This window comes from Marmota flaviventris, chromosome 2, assembly GCF_047511675.1.
Source record: "Marmota flaviventris isolate mMarFla1 chromosome 2, mMarFla1.hap1, whole genome shotgun sequence".
NCBI lineage: Eukaryota > Metazoa > Chordata > Mammalia > Rodentia > Sciuridae > Marmota > Marmota flaviventris.
In genome coordinates, this window is record NC_092499.1 from 150527541 (window position 1) to 150550046 (window position 22506).

Genomic DNA, 22506 nt, shown 5'->3' on the forward strand with positions numbered 1-22506 from the left:
CTGAATGACAATGACAGGTTTTTTTCTTTCTTACAGGGATTACCACCAAATACACATGAACTCAGCTGTTAATGTACAAAGCACCATCCTCAGCTACAGAGGTCATGAATGCTTTCATCAAGGTCAGAGAATTCAGAGGGCTTAAGAAAGAGTCTGACCAGCATCTTTAAAGAGACTGTACAGGAATTTTAAGACTAAGAACTTTAAGAAACTGACCCAGGAATACTGAAAACTTCCTAAGAGAAGATCAAATACCTCTTGTTTGTTCATAGGTTGCTATTCACTACTTTAAATCCATTTAAGTTACTACTTTAGCAAGATTCTAACCAACCAACCGAGTGCCACAATACCTGTTATCTTGAACATTCTTGTAAATGTATGCGCACACTAAAAATATCCCAAAGAAATACAAGAACCCTAAAGATTTTCCTTTTGTCTAAAATTCTTCACAACTGAACTTTATGGATTCTTTTTAAATGAATACTGGTAATATTTACAACAGCGAAAAAAGTTTGCAATATTTCGAGTGCAATATTATAAAGAAAACATGATCATTACAGTTAAAACTGCAGGCCCTGCAGTCAGATTGCCTGGACTCAAATTCTGAATTTTTCTCTTCACAAGCAGTACAACCCTAGACAAGTTATGTGACCCTGTTTTAGGGAAAAGAAAATTGGGTTAGAACACACTTTAAATAGGTTTTCTCCATATAACAAAATCAAAAGATATCCTTTAAAACCTCATCTACCTCTAAGAAATTCTTTACTACCAGGACTTAACTGAATCAATTTTCAATAACTTATCTCCTGAACTTAATACTAACTTATGCCTTCCTGTTAAGACCACGTAAAAGTTCTATCAATCTATAATAACTGTTACAAAATGACTAAGATTGCCTGGTGATCATTTAGCTGTCAGTCTATTAGGGAGTTTTATAGACCAACGATTACAAAAGAAAGGCTGAGCCCATGGTACATTTCTAAAGCAACTATTAAAGGGTGTGAAGATGCTTCTTGGGGATGTGTTTTTTCTATGGAAGTGAGGGGCTTATGTCTTTAAAGCTAAACAAAACCATACAAGTCTAAATCAATAGAGGGAGCATCAAATTTCATAATAAATAGTCAAACACAGTGATGCTAGCCTATGGAAAGCTGAGGCTTGAAAAGAATCAGTTCAGGAATTCAAGATCAACTTGGACAACACAGCAAGACTATTAAGGGGAAAAAACATGATAAATAAAAACCTCTACAACACAGGCTCCATAGCTTACAATTCCAAACAAATAGCAATTAGCTTCTGTGGGGGGAAAAGGGAGCAATGCTGACCACAGCCCTCTGTGGTCCACTGGTCTTCAGGCTAGTACCCAAAGTTCTATTATTCTCAAGCACTGTTCCACACACCAGTCATCAGCAGATAAAAAAAAGTTTCCTTTCATTACTGTAGCACACCTCCCACACTATCCACCCATACCCAAGGTTTCTCTCTTTAAAGAAGATAATGTTCACTTTGAAAAAATCCTCCCATATTACCACCTTCCAAGCTAACCAAACGTTAAGTGTTCAAACATTTCAAGCTCAAACTAAGCAAATGGAAATCAAAGGTATGGTTTTCCTTCTATCTTACTGGCCTCCCCTGTCTCCTTTGTGGGTCCCCCTCATGTCTGACCTCTAAACCCTGAAAGCCCCAGCTGGACCTCAGGATTTCCTCCCCTAGACTTCCCTAAATCCCTAGATGATATCATGTGTCTCTGGCCCTAAATAACATCTCTATGGTGATGACTCACAAGTATCTGTAGCCTGAATTTCCCATCTTCCTCTTCCAGAGGAATTCCACTCCTCCAATTGCTTGGGCAACTTTTCTCTGTCCCCATGTCCTATCAGCTCTACCTGCAAAATTCATCCACTGACTAATCACTTCTCACCACTCAGCTGCTAAACAATCTTCCTGCACACATACCAACCAGAGGAGCAGAGGACTAGTTTGCAAATGTTAAATCCCTGCATGCCCCTGAACCCGACTCCCAAGGCTTTCCCCCCACTCCTCCACCCCTTAGCCTAATACCCAATACCCTCATCATGGAGAGGTCTCGTAAGATCCAGTTCCTAACTCAAAAGATTCACCCACCTCCTGGTCCTGATCATGAACATCACATTCCCTCTGCCTGAAATGATACTTCCCAGATTAAAAAAAAAAAAAAAAAAAAAAAGGTTCACTTCTTACTCTTTCAGCTGGTCTAACAGCCCCATTCCTCCACTACTCTATCCACTTCTAGTGCTTGTACTTCTTCAGAGGATTGAGTGACACTTGCTGTTATGTACGTCTCTGTCTCCTCATTTTGTCTCCACATATAAGCAGATGCATATTGAGAGCAGGAGTTTTGCTGGGCTCACTCCTGCAACCCCCCATGTCCAGAGCAGACCTGTCACACAGCAGGCACAGTTTGTTTTTAACACATTAACCATTAAAAAGAAATCTACATTTGCATTACCTGGAATATTTTGACAACCACACTCATCTTGCTCTAATAAACAATAATAATTCTAAATTATTACAGTATTCATTTATAAACACCTAAAAAGTCAACAGGTATACCTCTGATATTAAAGGAAATAGAACTTTATTCATTTTGCTGCCTTTAATAAACCACACTACAAATAAAACAAAGTCTTATGTTTTTAAAATCAGGGTTCACGTTGCAGGAAAATACAGACATGAAACAAACATGAAAGAGAAAGTAGTAACTATAATATTTTTCTATGAGAGGAAGATTTTAAAAAAGAAAGAAAGAAAAAGCTTTGAAAATAAGTTCCAGAGATCAAAGAAAATAACTCTATACTGATTTCTTTACCCCCACAAGGGTTCAGTGAGAAGAAGTAAAACACTACAGGGTTAAGCTTGATGATGTCAATAAGAGGGTCAGCATTAAATTGTTGAGTGGATGTTGAAGGATTCTTGCTAGCCAAGGAACAATTTTGCTGTAATAGTACCATGACAAAATTTTTATAGTAATACCACACAGTACATTATAAGCTTGCTCAAATGATAAGCTCTTTTATTAGGGTTAGAAGTCTGCAGCCCTCTCAAACAAAGACCTTTCTGTTTTAGATTTCCTAGAAGTCAATAAGCTACAAATCACATCCTGTACAATATCCACTCGAGTTACAGAGGATCCAGTCTTCTATTGCTTTGCAGTTTCCCATGGCACAGGGCAGCCCAGAGGATACAGAGGCAGGCAGAGCAACATGCCTTTTGTGTTCAAATAGATGTCTCTGGGTTCTTCTTTTTAATCTTGAAATCACTTAGATTATAAAAGTTGTAAACACAGTGAAGAAATTCCCCCTCCCTGTTTCACCCAGCTTTACTCTTAACACCTTATTTAACTATGGCACACATATCAAATGAAAAAATTAATATTCATATAACACTATTCCCTGAAGATTTTATTTACACTTCACCAGTTTTCCCACTCATGTCTCTTTTCTCTTTCAATCCAGGGCCCCAGGCTACACTGAGTCATCATGTCTCCACTTAATGAAAGCTTCTCAGTCTTTCCTTGCTTTTCATGACCTTGGCACTCTGGAAAAACAATGGTCACACCTTATAGGAAGTCCCACACCTTGGATCTGATGCACGTTTCCTCCTGACTAGGCAAGGGTTACGTTTTCAGGGAAGACTATAAGGAAGTGAAGTGTCCTCACTTCATCATACTGGTGAGTACAGGACTTGAACATGACTTATGAGGTTAAGGTAGATAAGCCACTAAGTGAGCCAAGAAGTGAGCCACTAAGACAAGCCTACAGGTTAAGAGGAGGGAAATTAAGTTCTATATTCCAGGAGGGAAAATTATCAAAGAATTTGTGATGTTTATAAGCCACCATAGTAATTAATTCTTTGTAATTACTTTTTAAAAAACTAATTAGTTTGTTAGAAAAACCTTAAGTTATAGTTCATATAAACCCTCAAAAGTTGTCTTAAGAATGATTTATAGTCAGTGTACATAAACAGACATTTGCAAAATCATCAACTGCAGAAACAAAAAAAAGATATTTTAAAATATCATTTAGTTTTAGCTTTAAAGTGTCAGTTTAATCTCTAGTCAAAATGTCTTTGTTTCCATCATCTCTGATTTCTTCCCTTGTTCTTACTTGAGGTTTATTGCTGGCCTCTCATCCACACAACCCACTGCTATTAATATGGCTGGAAGAATAGGGAGAAAGGGGTAGTGGTGTGTGTGAAAGGGTACCATTGTGATTTTGTCTATAATAGTCCAAAAATCCAAATGCCTTTAAATAGGGTGACCTGGGCTATCAAAGTTTCTCCACACTGTCCCCTTAACTCATCCTCCCCTGCTCTATCACCCAGCCCTTCCTTGCTTTCCTGTGTTTGAGCAGAAGACAACTAAAAAGCTTAAAAAGAAAAGCTAGGCAATGAGATGTCCAAATGGGACTTTGAAAAGCTTCACTGAAAATATTGGGAATGTGGAAGGCCACACTCGTAAGTGGGGTTGGGTACATGGTTAGGAAAGACCTGAGAAAGTCCTAAATTCTCATCTCTGGCTGACCTTGAGGCTCTGCATAAGAAGGAAGTAAAGACTAAGGAAGAGTTGTCAACTGCCTGCCCCTTAAGGGCAAGCGCCAAAAGGTATGCAGAGCTCTCTGAAAAAAAAAGACTGGGAGAGGGGCTGGGGTTGTGGCTCAGTGATAGAGCACTTGCCTAGCATGCCTGTAAGGAACTGGGTTCCATTCTCAGCACCACATATAAATAAATGAATAAAATAAAGGTCCATTAACATTAAAAAAAAAAAAAACTGGGAGGCTTATCAGTTCAAGGAAACTAAGAAAATCTCTGCCAAAACATTAGTTGAACACTAAGCAAATTGAACAGAGACTTCAGTGGCACACAGAAAAGAATAAAGACTTTATGGAACTAGTTCTAAAAAGTCACTAAACAGATAGCAAAAATGTGACAGAGACGGAAGAGAACCTGATTTACAAAGTCATAACAATTAAATGATAATAAATGCTCAGTTTCCAACAAAAATTATGAGATATGGGAAGAAGTAAGAAAACATAAGGGATAAAAATTATTACTTTTTAAAAGATCCAATCAGAAATTCTGGAATTGAAAAGTACAACATCTTGCTGGGCGCAGTGGCACATACCTGCAATCCCAGCAGCTTGGGAGGCCCAGGCAGGAAGACTGCAAGTTCAAAGACAGCCTCAAACTTGACTGAGACCCTAAGCTAAGCCCTAAGCAACTCAGTGAGACCCTTTCTCTAAATTAAAACACAAAAAAGGACTGGGAATGTGGCTCAGTGGTCAAGTGCTCCTGAGTTCAATCCCCGGTACCAAAAAAAGAGAGAAAAGTACAATATCTGAAATTCAAATAGGCAGAAGAGCGAATCAGTGAACCTCAAGGCAGGTCAACTGATATTATCCAGTCTGGAGATTGGAAAAAAAAATTGAACAAAGAAAAATGAATCAGCATATGCATGATGGAAATCTGGGGCGGGGGGGCAGTGCAGCAGAAAAAAATACTTGGAAGAAATATTGGCTGAGAAATTCCCAAAATTAATGAAAAGCAATCCACATACATAAGCTCAAAAAATTCCAAGAATGATAGAGAGATCCACACCTAGGCACATCATAATCAAACTGGAGAACCAAAGAGAAAATCTTGAAAGCAGCAAGAAAAGCAACTCATCACATAAAGGGATCATCATCAGTAAGATTAACAACTGATTTATTATAGATATCATGGATGGCGGAAAGCCTCCATTCAAAGTGCTAAAAAAACATTGCCAACCAAAAAAGTCTGCATCTAACAAAATTATCCTTCAAAAGTGAATCCGAAATTAGGACATCCCCAGATAAAAACAGAATTCATTATTAGCAAAACCTACCTTAAGAGAAAAAGTAAAGGAACTCTTTCAGGCTTAATGAAAGGACACTATACAACAACTTGAATCAATATGAATAAAGAACCCAATAATGGTAACTACATAGGTAAATAGAAAAGACAGCATAAATGTATTTTTCTAATCTGGTTTTAAAAACCACTGCATAAAGGAATTACTATAAATCTGTGTTGACGGGCAAACAAAGTATGGAGATATGATTTGTATGACAACAACAGCACAAAGGTGACTCAGGTGATGGATCTGTCCAGGAGCAAAAATTTTTGTTTACTGTTGTTATTAAGTTGATTTTAATCTTAACTAAGTTACTAAGATATTAATTGTAACCCTCAGGGAAACTACTAAGAAAATAGCTTTTTAACAAAATATAGAAATAGAAATGACAAGAGAATTAAAATGCTACACTAGAAAATATGTTAAACATAAAAGTACTGAAAAAGAGCAGAACTTCAAAAAAATACAGAAAACAAATAGCAAAATGGCAGACATAAGTCCTACCTTCTCAGTGATTACATTAAATGAAAGTGAATTAAACACTCCATTTACAAGGCAGAGCTGGCAGAATGGACTTAAAAATTATTCAATTATATGCTATCTACAAGAAATACACTTAAGATTCAAAGATACACTTTAAAAGTAAAAAGGCAGAAAAAGAACTGCCAATCAAGTGAAATGGTTATGTTAATATCAGACAAAATAAACTTTGGACAAAAACTGTAATCAGAGACAAAAAAGGAATTTTACAATAATAAAGGGACCAATTCATCAGGAAATACAGTACATACAAACATTCCTAAGTATATTTAGGTACTGTTTTTATATACCTAAAAACAAATCCCCAAAATGAAGAAAAAATTGACATAACAGAAAGGAAAAAGAAAATTCAACAATATTGCAAACTTCAATACTCTACTTTCAATAGTGACTAGAATATCAGAAAAAAAAAAATAAACAAGGAAACAGAAAACTTGATCAACATAAAGCTACTAAACCTAACAATCATCTACAGAACATTCCACGAAACAGCAGCATTCCTCTCAAGTATACATGGAACATTCTCCAGGAAAGAACATATGTTACGCATAAAAACATTACAATTATTTTAAAATAATTGAAATCATACAAAGTACATTTGCCAATCACAATGGAATGAAACTAGAATTCCACAGCACAATGACTGGTCGTAGACTGCTGTGTTGCTCACTTTCTCTAATTTTTCAGTTTCCCCTCATGACTTTCCTGCTCACTGCTGATAGGCTTTGTACAGTAGTTCCCTTTTAGGGGTGATAATTTGCCACTTCTAATCTAGTAGAGGCTGAATAGCTGAACTTCGAAACCTCCAGAACAAAAGAATAAGGCTCAGTGTAAGCATGAGAAATACCGTAAAGCATTAGTGTGTGGTCTGTGATACATCTACTCTGGCCACAGGGTGGGAGCTGCCGGGTTCTCTGGTAGGTGAGATGGTTGGGCAGCCTAAATGAGGAGGAAGCCAACATGAATCATCTCCATGACAACCACCAATTAGGAGATATTACTTCTTCTATTAGTAAAGAATAAAAAAAAAAACCCAGGTTTCTGATGTTACAATGTTCAATATGCCTTTATAAATCAGCCAAATAAAGATCTTTTCTTCTTTATATATTTTGCTGTAAACTTTGGTTTCCACAGATAATGTGCCTTGCCAAAAAAAGAACATCATCGATCTTGCCTTCCTTATAGTTTCTTTAATTTAAAATCAGTATCATGGGGTCTCATACTTTACTTTTCTTCCTTTTTGTGAACATATATATCTTTGTCTCCTCAAATTTGTATAGAAAGTCTTTGTGGAAGAAAAAGAATGCCATTCACGTTTCAATCTTTTGCAATTTTCCTATTAGTTCAGCTAACATCGAGCATCACAACTGGTGTACCTTGGCATACAGGTATATTATGAACAAGTTCAGGTGTGCCCAGATTGCCATTGCTCCAGGTCTGGGGTGGTATGGGGTTAGGAGTGGTTGCAGCAGACAGGGGCTGGGGTAAGAAGCCCTTGAAGTCAGTCTCCCAGTGTGTGAGAGTACCATGATGTGAAAAAGGTTGGGAAGTGTTATGCTAAATGACTGATTAGAAAAACTGCTGAAAAGAACTTAAGGGACATTTGTAAAAGATGATGAACCACACAGAAAATGTTCCAAGAAATTTAAGTGAAAAATAGCAAGCTGTAAATAGTATATTAACATGCATTCGTGTAAAAGGGGAAAGATACATAAACTAAATGGTTTGTACATGATGTGATATACCCTGTGACACCTCCTGGTGCCTCTCTGCACACTGAGGAACTGACTCATCTTTGAAACCCAGTGAGAGAGAAGTGGAGAGATTTATCCTTGTAAACTCTTTCCATTTTGAATTCTGAACCATGTGACAGCATTAATCATTAAAATCAATAACTTTTGAAAAAGTATTAAATCCATCTATGCCTATCTCCAAATTTCTTTAGTAATAATTATCTTACCCCAAATGCCTTTTTTTTTTTTTTTTACAAGTCAAAGACTGTATTAAAATAAGTGAAAGATTTGGGTGCTGGTTACCCAACTGTGTTCAGTTTGTGAAAATCCACAGAGCTCTGCACTTAACAATCTATACGTTTTTTCCACAGGAATACGCCAATTAAAAACTAAAACATAAAACCAATAGATTATGTGGGTAAATATTCTTTTTGTTCCCTTTTTAAAAGAACAGAATTAATATTTGCTTAAATAAAACAAGTTAGATTTTCAAATTTTTTGATCATGTTTCTCAGAAAAATCTTGTAAAACTTGAATTAATGATGCCAACTCCCAGTGACAAGGGCAACCAGACCTTGCTATAGATAAACTCCTATAGACTTTCCCAGTATTTAACAGTCTCCAGGCCCATATTCTCAACTTTCCCATAAATTCTGTGAGTTTAAAATTATTTCCAAGTAAAGTTTTAAAAGTCATTTATTTATTAATAAATAACTACCAGTAGTAATCAAAATAAGCTTAGAAATAAATTTGGGTTTTGATTTTGATGGTTGTTCCTCATGACTCTTGAGTCACTTAATTATGTAGATATTATCCAAGGCATTATTTCTATTTGTGGAAAAAAAAAAAAATCACACCTTCTGGTTAGGTTTACAATTGAGCAAAATAAGTACCTTCCAAGACCCAAAGCTTAACATAACTGTCTTTACCGTAAGACTCTACCTCAAAATTTTCTTATGTAAGCTTTAATGAAGAAACCAGATTTACAGGATGTTTAATGAAAATTCCTTACCAACATGAAAGATTCATCTTGTCTGAATGGTGAACACAATGATAAATTCTAATAATTTACAAGTTCTTAAGGCCTTAACAAAAGAAAGAAAGAAAGAAAAAAATCTAACAAAATGGTAAATATCCCAATGGACATAATTCTTTAAAATGATAATGAAGAACCACATATGTAAGGTAAAATTTTAAACATACAGAAAAATATATAGGGGAAAATCTTTGTGACCTCAGGAAGGGAATAATTCCTTAAACAAGATTATTCCCAAAAAAGGGAGAGTTGGGGGAGAACATCAAGGAAAAGAATGATAAATTAGATTCACAATTTGCCTATAATAAAAATTTCACAATGAAGATAAAAAGACAAGTCATGGTCTGAGAGAAGACACTGTTCAAAACAAAGCACTCCAACAAAACCCTAAGACATATAACATTCCAACAGAAAAGTGGGCCAAAACTACAAACAGGCAACTCATAGGAGAGAAAAAAGAACAGTCAGCACTGCTGGTAACAGAGCCACCTGGCCTAAGACCAGGGAGAGTAAGCCAGCAGTATCTAGTAAAAGCCCTGTCATCATAAGGCATTTATGCAAAGCAGCAGAAACACCCTGACTGACTGCCCCACATTCCCAGGGAGATCCTCCCTACTGCAGTTGGCTGACCCAACTGCAAGGCAGGGAGAAAGAGAAGCATCCAAGGAGAGAGCTTCCTCACCAACCAGGTCCCCTTTTACTAATGAGGCCATTTGCAGATGTGTCAAGTCTAAAAGGTGGCTCCAGGCGTTCACACAGGATGATCCCAGGCATCCCTGTCTAGGGTGTTGGAAACCTTAAAGTTAGATTACTTTTAAAAAAGAAAACTATCCCCCAGTCTTCCAATTCTTGCAGTCCCAGGACACTACTTTACAACTATATCTTGGAACCGGTGCTGTATCAAAGTTCTTGATTTAACTCAAGATACTGGCTCTAATGATATCTATCTACTTAGCAGTATCTAAGATGCAAATATAACTACAGTAAGACATTTTGAAAAACAATTCTCTCTCAGAAGTAGGCACTTCCTCTACAAATCTACCAAGAAGGCTCCCTTCTCAGAGATAAGGGTCAGGAGAAAGTGTCCCAAACTACCCAAAGCATTAAATATTTTAGCACCGATGAAATATTTTAAGGCTGTATCTACTTAATTAAGGATGGAGAAAATGCAGAAATACTGCAGTATTTTGCTTAATACAGCATGGAATCCCCAAATGGCCTTCCTCTTGCAAAAATTCATGAAAACAGAGATCCTCCTGGCCCAGCCAGCAAAACACCTACATAATGGAGCAGGTGGGAGGAGTGGTATAGGCACATGAAGATTAAGGGATTCATTCAGATCACACCTAGCATTTTAAAATACCTTTGCAAATTTAAAATTAAAAATTACACAAAGACCATTTCCTATGCACTTGAAAATGTCTACCTCCCTAAAAGTTCAAACAAATCTAACAGTGATTATAAGACGTTTAAAAGCAAGTGTGGGGGGAAGGCAAGTACAGACAAGAACACCAGTTCTTCACTCAAGTATTTTAGAAAATTAACTCCGAAAGAGGTAACAGTTCACATCAGAAAGTACATTCTTTTTCTTGGGCAAAAGGCCTAGCAATTCCCTCTGCTCTTCACAACTACAAGTAGTTTATCGATCTAAACACAACACAACCTAAACCATTTTTTTCACTGTTAGATCCTGCAACTGCAGACAAGAGGTACACATCTGCCAATAAAAACAGAAAAAGTAAAAAAGCTAACTCATATCCTCTGGAACTATTAATTAGAAAACAACCACAAGTAGATTTCCTTCAAAAGGCTCAGGTTTTAGAGAAAACAAACCAAAAAAAAAAAAACAAGTTTCATGTGCATGTCAAGGTAATTCAGAAACTGCCTACCACCTCATCTGAAAGGAACTACATTATAAACGTACAGGTTATAACAACTATCCAAAAAGTCAAGGTTCAAAATATTTGTTTATTTATGGTGTTGGGGATGCAACTCCAAGCCCCATGTATGCTAAGTACACACTCTACCCAAGCCCTAAAGTTCAAAATAAATGCAAAGCCAAATGCTACGTTTTTTTCACATTACTAATCATTTTGTAAATTCAAAATATGTAAATTTCTACTCTGTGTAGGTCATCATGTCCAGATTAGAATGGTCAATTTTATCTGTGGAGTCAGCAGAAATCAGATAAAATGATTTTCTAAAAAATCATGAAAATGTCACTATGACCATCAGCAAACCACTAGTGTTATTTAAGCCCCAAGTGTCATTATTCATCAACCAAAGTATTATGACAAAGGTATGGAAGGCATGCTTCAAAAGCTAAGACCAAGAGAAAAGGTATTAAGGGGAACTCAAACCTTAGGAAGAAAAAAAACAAAAACCCGAGGCTAAAAATGTATAATTTATACTAATTTTAACCCTTGAAAAGGATTATCACTAATTTCCTACAACTGATTCAGAACTAATGACAAAATTAACAGTCTTTCCTATAATAAAGATTTCTGCTCTTACCTCATAAGACCAAACACACTGTACGCCTGCAAACCTCCGGACACATCTTCCTACTTCCACATCCTCGTGCGTAGTGTACATTTCCCGGAGACACTTGCCAATGTGTGGTACCATTCTCCGAAGCACCTCCCGGCTCATGATCACACCAGGCCCCCCCATGCAGAAGTTTTCACCAGGCTCAAGGGCCAGTTTCCCCATTTCTTCTGTGGTGCCCAGTCCTGTCTGCCCGAGAAACAGGGGCTCACTGCTATTCAAACTCCTCAGGAAACTCTCCAGACGATCTCCTTTGATGTAAACATCATCATCTGCTCTCATAAACCATTCATACTTGTCCAAGTAGTGGTCATGCATGTACTTGAGCATCATAAAAGACTTCTTCTGGGGTGGGTAGGAGTCATCCACGCCCCGTAGTGGCACTATTGGAATTGGTATAGATGTGTCTGAACCCTCACTAGAGAAGAACTCCACTTTCCCAGGAATTGTCTTGGACCATGTTCTGGAATTAAAATAAATATCAATTAGAGAACAGTTTGTTCCAGGCTTAGTTTTAGAAATTCACATATCTGCTCATTTTGAACCACTACATATGATTGCTTGATTTTCTTGGTTTGTTTGATTCCTCTTAATGGAAGCCCAGGCTCCCAGATACGCAGAATCCAATTTTTTTTTTTTTTTTTGAACTACAAATTGAACCCAGGCATGCTTAACCACTCAGTTACATTCCCAGCCCCCTGCCTTTTATTTTTTTTTTAATTTTTTTATTTTGAGACAGGTTCTTGCTAAGTCGCTTAAGGCCTTGCTAAATTGCTGAGGCTGGCTTTGAACTTGTGGATCATCTTGCCTCAGCCTCCCGAGATACTGGAATTACAGATGTATACCATCATGCCCAGATCCAAATTCATTTTTTTAAAAGAACCCAACAAAAACGAAGGATGAAGTGTTAAAATAGTTGCAGTTCAGTTTCACTGAAAACCAAACTGCCAGACACCAAGACCTGGATAGTCAGGTTACTTTCTGATATATCAACTCCTAATGACCAACTCCTCAACTCTATAAAACAAGCTACAAGAAGTCAAATTGTTGGGCTTGGGCTGTAGCTCAGTGGCAAAGCACTTGCCTCGCACATGTGGGTTCGATCATCAGCACTACATAAAAAATAAAGATATTGTGTCCATATATAACTAAAAAAATATATTAAAAAAAAAGAAAAGAAAAAGAAGTCAAATTGTGGTGTATACCTATAATCCCAGCAGCTTGGGAGGCTAAACAAGGAGGATTGTGATTTCAAAGCCAATCTCAGCAATTTAGTGAGGCCCTAAAAAGCAACTCAGCAAGACCCTGTCTCTAAATAAAATATAAAAAAGGGCTGGATATATAGCTCAGTGGGTAAACACCTCTGGATTTAATCCCTGGTACCAAAAGAAAAGAGTCAAATTATTCATTCAGTAAATTTTCTTTGAACACTGATCAAGTGCCAAACATGTGCCAAGAAAAATGAATGTGATGGTGAACAAAACATCACCCAACTCATTGAGCTGACATTAGAAGAGAGGCATTTAGGACATTCACTCATGTACATATTATCAAGAACTAAAATAAGCTCTCTGAAAGAATCACTACAAGTGAACAAGACCTGTAAGACAGAGAATGCTTCCCTAGACAGGGTGACCATCAAGGACACCAAGGCAGACCAGGATGCAAGAGCGTGGAAGTGCGGAGAGTTGTCAAGTAGGGAAAACTCTGCAGGTCCTCCAGAGCCTGCCAGACACGTGGGCCTTTATACTACAAAAACCACCAGAAGTCACCAAAGGTAATGGAGTAGAGGACAGATGAAATCCCCAGAAGCAGAGTAGAGGGTTGAAGGAAGCCAGAGATACACAGGATCAAGAAAAGACTAAGGATCAATTAAGAGGAAACAAAAGCATCCTTATACCAAACAACTGATTTAAGGCTATCACATGCCCTTTACCTTGTACTTAGGCTATCTACTTAGAACTGAAGTAATTTACTACAATTTATTTACATAGACTACTTTCAGGAAATACATATAATGGAGAATAAAAGAAATATAGGTTGAGTATCCCTTATCTGAGATGCTTGGGACCAGAAGTGTTTGAAATTTGGAGTTTTCTTTCTTTCTTTTTTTTTTTTTTTTTTTTTTTGATTTTGGAATAGGTACACAGACTACCAGTTGAGCAGATCTAATCCAAAAGTCCAAAGTGCTCTGAAATCTGACCCTGGCAGAATTGAACACTGCACTCAAGTTTCATCATGTATCAGAGCATTCTGGATTTCCACAGTAGGGGTGCTTGATGTGTGGTAAATTTAATCTTAATGAAATTAAAAAAGCAGTTTCCAAATAATATTCTCCTCTGTTTCATTTTAACTTAACTGCTAATAATAGTATTTGTACAGTAAAAAGTGACTTGGCAGATAAAATTAAACATATACACATCTTTAGTGCAAAGTCTTAAGAGAAAAATATCTGAAAAGATGCTAAGCATGGTAGCACACACCTGTAATCACAGAGGCTCAAGAGGCTGAGGCAGGAGGATTCCAAGTTCAAAGCCACCCTCAGCAACCTAGCGATGCCCTAAGCAACTCAGTGAGACCCAAACTCTAAATTAAATATTAAAAAAGGGTTGGGGATGTGTCTCAGTGGTTCAATCCCCCGTACCAAAATTTAAAAATTAAAATAAATACAAATAAAAACTAAAAAGGATTGGGGAGGTAGTTTAGTGGTTAAGGGCACCCCTGGATTCAATCCCCAAATCCAAAAACAAACAAACATATATAGAGATAGATAGATATAATAGATGTATCTGAAAATATATTCCAAACCTCTGGGAAAAAGTATAGAACTAGCAAAATTTAGAGAGGCTAAACAGTGGATAAAGAAGACTGTCACTGTTTCTTAGTCTATGTGTCTCTGTATTAAGGGGAAACTTTCATAAATATCATATCACTTAGCTTTGAGAAAAATTTAACTGATAAAATACACATATCATAAAATTTAACATCTTAAGCATTTTTAAGTATACAGTTCAAGCTGGCATTGGAGGCATATACCTATAATCCCAGCAACTTGGAAGGCTGCAGGAAGAAGGATCACAAGTTTGAGGCCAACCTCAGCAACTTACCAAGGTGCTAAGCAATTCAGCGAGACCCTGTCTTAAATTTAAAAAAAAAAAAAAAATTTTTTTTAAAGGAGTTTGGGATGTAGCTGAATAGTAAAGCAACCCTGGGTTCAGTCCCCAGTGCCAAAAAAATTTTAAAAGTATACAGTTCAGTAGTATTAGATAATTCACATTGTTGTGATGCAACTATTACCACCATCCATCCCTAGAACTTTTTTCATTTTGCAAAACTGAAATTCTTTTTTTTTTTGGTGGTGCTGGGGATGGAGCCCAGGGCCTTGTGCATGGGAGGCAAACACTCTACGAAATGAACTATAAAATTCTAAAACATAGTATTACTTTTGTAATTTTAGAAACAATTTACAATAAAGTACTCTTGGAAAACAAATTTTCAATGAAGTAGTTGGCTTCATTTCTCAATCAAAATCTTAAAAATATATAACAACTTCACACTTCTTTAAGCAAAAGAAAAATTTGATGGGATTCAACTTTCTGCTAAACATTTCCTTTTCATCAAATCTAGAATGTTAATTGTAAGATGCACCATTTCATCTATCAAGAAAAAAATACCACCAATCATAATCCCATCATGCCAACATCTATAAGATGCGTCCAAATTTCAGAGATGTTAAAATGTCAGGGGAGAAAATGCATTTTAGAATGGATACAACAAAGTAGTTGCTAATGTTTCCCCTTAATGCCTTATGGATTTTAAACAGAACTACTATTCTATACCACTTTTTATTCTTTAAAAAAAAATTCATAACTCTACAGCATTAAATGCTATATCATATACATTCATTTTCACAAAAACTATTTTCCTTTAAAAAAAAAAGAAGAAAAAGGGGAGGGTGGCGCAATGGCGCACACCTGTAATCCCAGTGGCTCAGAGGCTGAGACAAGGAAAATTGTAAGTTCAAAGCCAGCCTCAGCAATACTGAAGCACTAAGCAACTCAGTCAAAGCTAAATAAAATTTAAAAAATAGGGCTGGTCAAGTGCCCCTGAGTTCAATTCCCAGTACCAAGAAAGAAAGAATGAGCGAAAAAAAGAAAGAGAACTATAAGAGAAATGGTCATTACTAAGGCTTTTAGAATGCAGTTTCTCATTTGCTGTAGACATGACCATAAAAAATTCCCACTACGTTTTCTATCAGCTACTTTGCTAACAGTCAACCTATCGGGAACATTTACGTATACTGTTTTGTCTATAGCCTAGAGATAAATAAAACTGCAAGTCACATGAGATGTTCTATGTTACAAAACATTCAAATTCTCACCATGATAGATACTTAGCTTTCTGTGGCCTTACAAATCCACACAACACACACTTTTTTATACCAGTTTGGTGTACAGCTAACTCTGACGTGGCTCCAGAACTCACTCTTGATCGCTCTGTCTTCTATATTCTTATTTTTTTAAAAATATTTTTTAAATTTATTTTTTGGTGTAGATGGACACAACACAATGCATTTATTTTTATGTGGTGCTGAGGATCACACCCGGGTCCCGCCCATGCTAGGTGATCACTCTACCGCTGAGCCACAATCCCAGCCCCTATATTCTTATTATTAAAAAAAGAAAAAGATGGGGCTGGGGCTCAGAGGGAGAGTGCTCACTCTAACTGGGTTCAATCCTCAGCACCACATAAAGTAAAATAAAGACATTGTGTCCACCTATAAATAAAAAATAAATATTAAAAAATAATAAAAAAAGAAAAAGAAATATAGGAGAGAAACCAAACCCACCTATAAAGGGACCAGTCCCTTGGCAAATGTGAATGAGCTGCAACCTAAACAGAATGTATGACAAATCCACAGGTGCTCCTTTGATGTGGTCACTTCTGGAGGGGCGATGACTTCCCAGCATTCTTCCAACCTCCAGAAGGTGATGGCAAAACTAAACTAACCTCATTCAAGTCAAGAAATCTGACTCAGCTGGGTGTGGTGGTGGCACACGCCTGTAATCTGGAAGGCTGAAGCAGGAAGATCACAAATTTAAAGCCAGCCTCAGCAACTTAGTGAGGCTCTAAGCAATTTAGGAAGATTCTCTCTCTAAATAAAACACAAAAAGGGTTGGGGACGTGGCTCAGTGGTTAAGCACTCCTAGGTTCAATTCCCAGTACAAAAAGAAAAAGAAATCTTACTGTATTCTTTTTTTTTTTATTATTTAATTTTATTTATTTATTTTTATGTGCTGCTGAGGATCGAACCCAGGGCCTTGCACATGCGAGGCAAGCACTCTACCCCTGAGCCATAACCCCATCCCTCTGAATTCTCCTTGTATAGAAGTGTTGTTTTGTTTGGCAGTTACGATTCTTTAAAAATGTAAATAATTTCAGTGCTTGACACATAACAGAGGTAAATAAACGTGTGGAATGAATACTAACCACTCACAAATAATAAGTGAATTAAAGATGACACATATGTGTTTGCAAAAGGGCAGAAATCATTTCCAGATAAGCTTCTCACCACTTTTCATACCCCAAGTCATACTTCCTACAATTCCAACCTATAGAAAACTGACTCAAAGAATAAGAAAACAGTTATCCAGAAGGAAAATTCACAGGTTCACTGGAGTTGAAATATACTACTATCCAAAACTTCTGAAATGTAATTCAAAGCTAAATAGTCTGTATCATTTTATGACTGATTTTGAAAGGATGAGGAATAACAGCTACTTAACTTTAGCTTGTTAATACATATGGTGCTTCTAAACTGAAATGTGAGTACTAAAAACAGACCAAGTTCAAAGTAGTGCTAAAGTAGCCAACCCAAAAAACTATGAAAATACAAAAGCACCGTAGTATTATTTGGAAGATGAAGTAACTAATTCCTCACTTCAAAAGAACAACCTATTGTTTTGAACAACCAACAATAAAAAATTAAAAAAAAAAAAAAGAACAACCTATTAAAGAGGCAATCTACAATACATGGGCTCTGGGATCATGATGCTGGGATAAGAATCCTGGCTCAACTTTGGTAAATTACTCTGTGCCTCAGTTTCCTGACCTATAAACTGGGAATAATAGTATCTGTCTTTTCAAATGGTTGCGAGGGTTAAATAAATTGTTACATGTAAAGTGCTTAGAAGCCTGCCTGGCACTATATTAGTATCATTTATTATGAGGGTAAACAGGAACTTGTAAATACAATAATGTAGTTAAAGAAAAAGTGAGAGAGACAGGGAAGTGTAGACCAAACACAGAATAGTCAGTTGCAAGACTGCAAACTGGAATGAAGCTATTGTGGAAAATGCTTCTCACATATCTGGCTTAAAACCCCAACCCTCAAGCTATGTACTTTATTAGAATTTTGTTTTATTCTCAATCTCAGTGTTACAAGATACAAGTCTTATAAGACTTTAAATTTTAGGTATTTCTGCTTAAAACACCAGACTCTTTAATATTTCACCTGGCCCTGCTTCCTCACATGCCCCCAGACAGAACCCAGAACAGTAAGCACTAGCAACATGCCTATCACAGTTGCACTTAATGCCTCAACTGTGATTTCAAGTGGTGTAATTTGTCCAAGAAGAGAAAACAATTAATTTTAAAGACAGATAATCTAATCGTCAACCATCTTTAAAGGCCCCTCTACAGTCTCACAGTAACTCCACCCAATTATTATCTGCTCCCTTTTAGGTAACCCAGAGAAAAACAACATGCTGTCCTTTTCTGATCTAAATGATGGTGTTTTAAGGTATATCTCTCAGCATGAAGTCTTTGTAAACCCTCCAATCTTAAGAAGTTGTTATCTGTTCAATTAGGTAATTTTATCTTAAAGAACTCCACCTGTGAATAAGTTCTGGAACATAATTCATAATTCACCCTTAGGGAGGGAAGGGGCACATTAATAATTTCAAAGAATTTAAGGAAATGTTGCTGACCAAGCAAGTTGGCCCTCCTTCTGTAATAGAAATAGGCAAAAGTCTGTAGTTTCCACAAGTAAATGGCAACTTGACTATCAACACATTTGTTACCGGCAGTTCTTAACTGACACAACAGGACATTTCCAGAGGCCCTTGCCAGACAGTTCAATTTTCAATGGCCAGATACCCAACTCTTCCTAAAGCCTAGATAAGACAACTGAAATCTGAGAGTGCCAAGCAACTTCTACATTCTTCTAGGCTCTAACCACTACCCCTATACCAAGTCAAATCACAGTTCAGTAATGCTGCTGGCCTAATCCTAACTTAGTAGAATGTCTGTGTCCTGTGAGGACTTGATATCATATTCTCCATTTCTATTAAATGACATTTTTAGGGAAAACTACATAAAATTCATTTCTGTGTAACACTACATCTATAGCATAACCACTGTCCTGGGTAAATAATTCTAAGATATGGTCAGCTTAAAAGCAGGTTCTGATGTGGCTTTCTAGAAGAACAAATATATACATACAAAAATAAGATAACGTATACTCCACTCCAAAATAGTCACTACAGTTATTTCTGGATAGGGGGCCAGAAAGTCTGAATTTTCTTTTTTTTCCAACTGATTCATATATTTAGAATTAGGGGAAAAAAATTACCTGGAGGAAAGCTTTGGGCTAACAAGCAAATAAAGAAACCAAGAGATAAGGACAACAGAAAATTTTACTTTTGTAATAAAAACCTTTCTTTATCCAACAGGCAAAAACTTAAAAGAAAAACAATAAAATTGAGTTCTTTGTTTTAAAGTTTCTAAACTTAAACAGTTATATTGATTTTTATTTTTAAAATGCTGTGAGAGTTATTTTCAAGTTCCCCAAAACCATTATTAAGCATGTCATTTGCAATTTACAGAGTGGCAAGTCTAAAAGGACTCATGAAAAAAAATCACCTCAGATAGGGCTTCTTGGCCTTTTGGTTAAGTTCAAGTGTAAAATAATTTTAGAAGTTGAGGTCAAAGAATGAAGGGAGAACACGGGTGTTCTCTTGTAGAAAATTTCGATACTAGGAATTAAGTGTACATATATTCTTCCCTGTTTCAGAGAGGATTTATGACAGACAAAATTTAAGACAAAAAGTGAACAAGAAAATGAAGCTAAAGAAAAACAAGAGGGCTGGGGATATGGCTCAAGCGGTAGCGCGCTTGCCAGGCATGCGTGCGGCCCCGGTTCGATCCTCAGCACCACATACAAACAAAGATGTTGTGTCCACCGATAACTAAAAACAAATAAGTATTAAAATTCTCTCTCTCTCTCTCTCTCTCTCTCTCTCTCTCTCTCTCTCTCTCTCTCTCTCTCTCTCCTTCTCTCACTCTCTCTTTAAAAAAAAAAAAAGAAAAACAAGAGTAGGAAACCCAGAGCAAGGCATAAAGGGCAAAATCACTGTAGGAGCTTCCTGGCCCAGTTCTACACCCAGGACAACCCTGGATCAGTCAGGGGACTCTCAGGGTACCCACTCAAACTGCAGTCAGCTCACACGCTGAGACCTGAGTGCCATGACGTGACCTGTGCAAGTGCCAATGGCAGGCCCAAATTCAGCTATAAGCTTTCCAGACTTCTGGTTCCAGCTGGCAACCCAAAGTCACAAGTCAGTGACCTGCTGTTCTGGGTTAAGTGTAAAAAACTATTTCAGATACTAAGACTTGGGAAATTCCTCCCCCTGCCCAGGTCCATGGCAAGAAAGCAGGACAAATGTAGGGTATATCTGTATAGAAAGAATGATTTCATGGAGGAGCAATCTCACTTCAACCCCACCTCGCCCTCCTTCCCCCAAAACACAGACTGTGTGCTCTTTATTGCCAGTCAGATCACCAAAAGGCCTTGCAGACACTCCCAGGCTGAAAGATGATTGACTAAGGCCTCTCCTAGGACTGAAGGTGTGCCCTCAAACAGACATTGCCAGCATTATTCAGTCCATTATTTCTGTCTTCTGCCAATAGCAGAAGATCTGCATCAAATGTACTTACAGTTTCACCCTTCTGAATATGTGGTTTCCGGGTATGTGGCTTCCCCTTTTAAAATCTTTTAACTGACTCACTGTCCTTAAGATGTGTCTTTTTGGAATAAGTGGAGAGATTATTTTAAAAAGAGAAATCACTTTTGCTCTTTACTGACAATCCTAAAAAATACATACTTACAAGGAAAGCAAGTACTAAACAGCATTTTTCTTCTCAAGTTGTTGGCAGGGTAGATTACAACTTCCCATCTCAACAGTGGCCTGGGCACTCCCCCAGAAGACATCTCTAAAGTATTAAGAGGTAAGAGTAACCTGCTCTTGGAGCACAGGTTCACAACAAACAATGGGAACACCCCTGATAGAGACATTAAATATACCCTCCTTGAAACATAAGAAATAAATTCAGAATGTAAGTGACAGAAGGCAAATTCTGATCTCCTGATAGATTTCCATAACTTAGAATATTGAAGAGATACTTGGTATAATATGTAAAATGTTGCTGTACACTTAAAAGTGTAAACATACAACTAACTCTAAGGGATATGTATGAACAGAGAGCACATTTTCAAACCTGCTTGAATCTCGTTTTTCTGGATTACATTCCTAATTGGCCCCAAGTAAATATAATTTCCTTTGTTCTTGGGAGAAAAAGAAGATACACATGAACAAAATTTAAGTTTCCAAATCTAGGGGGGTAAAATCAGTGTTTAAATGCAAACAATAAAAACCACCCTGAACTTATTCTAGCTGACCCCTTTGAAATCAGTATTGAGGCACTACCTTGAATCAGCCTGCTTATCCATAGCCAACAGTTACCTTTCACTGAACAATTACAGAGTGAATTACACTCACTCAAACTCAGAAGGACTCTGTGAGGTATGTGAAGTATCATTATCCCCAAGAAGCTGAGACTATGGTCTAAATCTAAGTAACTAACTTGCCCAGCATCATAAAACTAATAAGCATGGAAGCCAGAATGTAAACAGGTACAGCTCAACAGCTCCCACAGGCCAGCCTATTGGCTTCTTATCCCATACACTTGTCACCTAGATTATCACCCACATTTCTTTTCCAGTCTCTGGGCCACTGATAAGGCTGAGGAAACAGCCATCAAAGATAAGGAGAGCAGTCTTACACACACTTCAACCACTCCTACCCAATCTTTGTCTGTCTGGCTTGGTGACAATAAATCCAGGCAAAACTTAAGTGTTGGGGTCAGGTTTTACTCTCAGCCAGAAAACCTGATTCAAACATAACCTTCTGAAATCTATTTACTATTCAAAATCCTGCTCACTTCTTTTGGGGCATTATCATCAGTAATAGACACAAGTTTATTTACACCTGTGATCAACTTACAAAAATCACACATTCATGACATTGATATCTAGTGTTCAACAATTCTCAGGTTTTTGGTTCACAAGCACCAACTTGACATCAAGTAGGAGTAAACTGCCCCTTACTTTTAACCATCCAAAACAAATCTGTTTATATACAAAATAAATGCTGTGGCAGTCAGTGCTTCAAAAATGACAATGCATTAAGTTGAGAAGGCAGACAGACCAATTTAATACATTGAAACTGCAATTTAGTAAGACCCTGTCTCCAACAATTTAAAAGGGCTGGAGACGTAGCTCAATGGTATAGCATGCTCTTTGGTTCAACTTCCAGTACTGGGTGGGGGGGAATCAAATTCATGGTTCTTCCCAAGAGCTGTCAACTCCTCCCCACTCCAATATAGTTTTATTACAAACA

At 37.1% G+C, this 22506-nt stretch overlaps 1 protein-coding gene and 1 non-coding gene across 2 annotated transcripts in view; one reads left to right on the forward strand and one right to left on the reverse strand.

Moving 5' to 3' along the window:
- Chsy1 (chondroitin sulfate synthase 1) overlaps positions 1-22506 on the reverse strand; it is a 75102-nt gene that overhangs the window by 46422 nt on the left and 6174 nt on the right. The window contains exon 2 of the mRNA XM_027922041.2: positions 11735-12230. Coding sequence (XP_027777842.2) covers positions 11735-12230 — 496 coding nt within the window. The remainder of the gene's footprint in view (positions 1-11734; positions 12231-22506) is intronic.
- On the forward strand, positions 15942-16060 carry LOC114081350 (small nucleolar RNA SNORA32). The gene has a single exon (XR_003580786.2). It is a non-coding gene; the product is annotated as a small nucleolar RNA SNORA32 (small nucleolar RNA).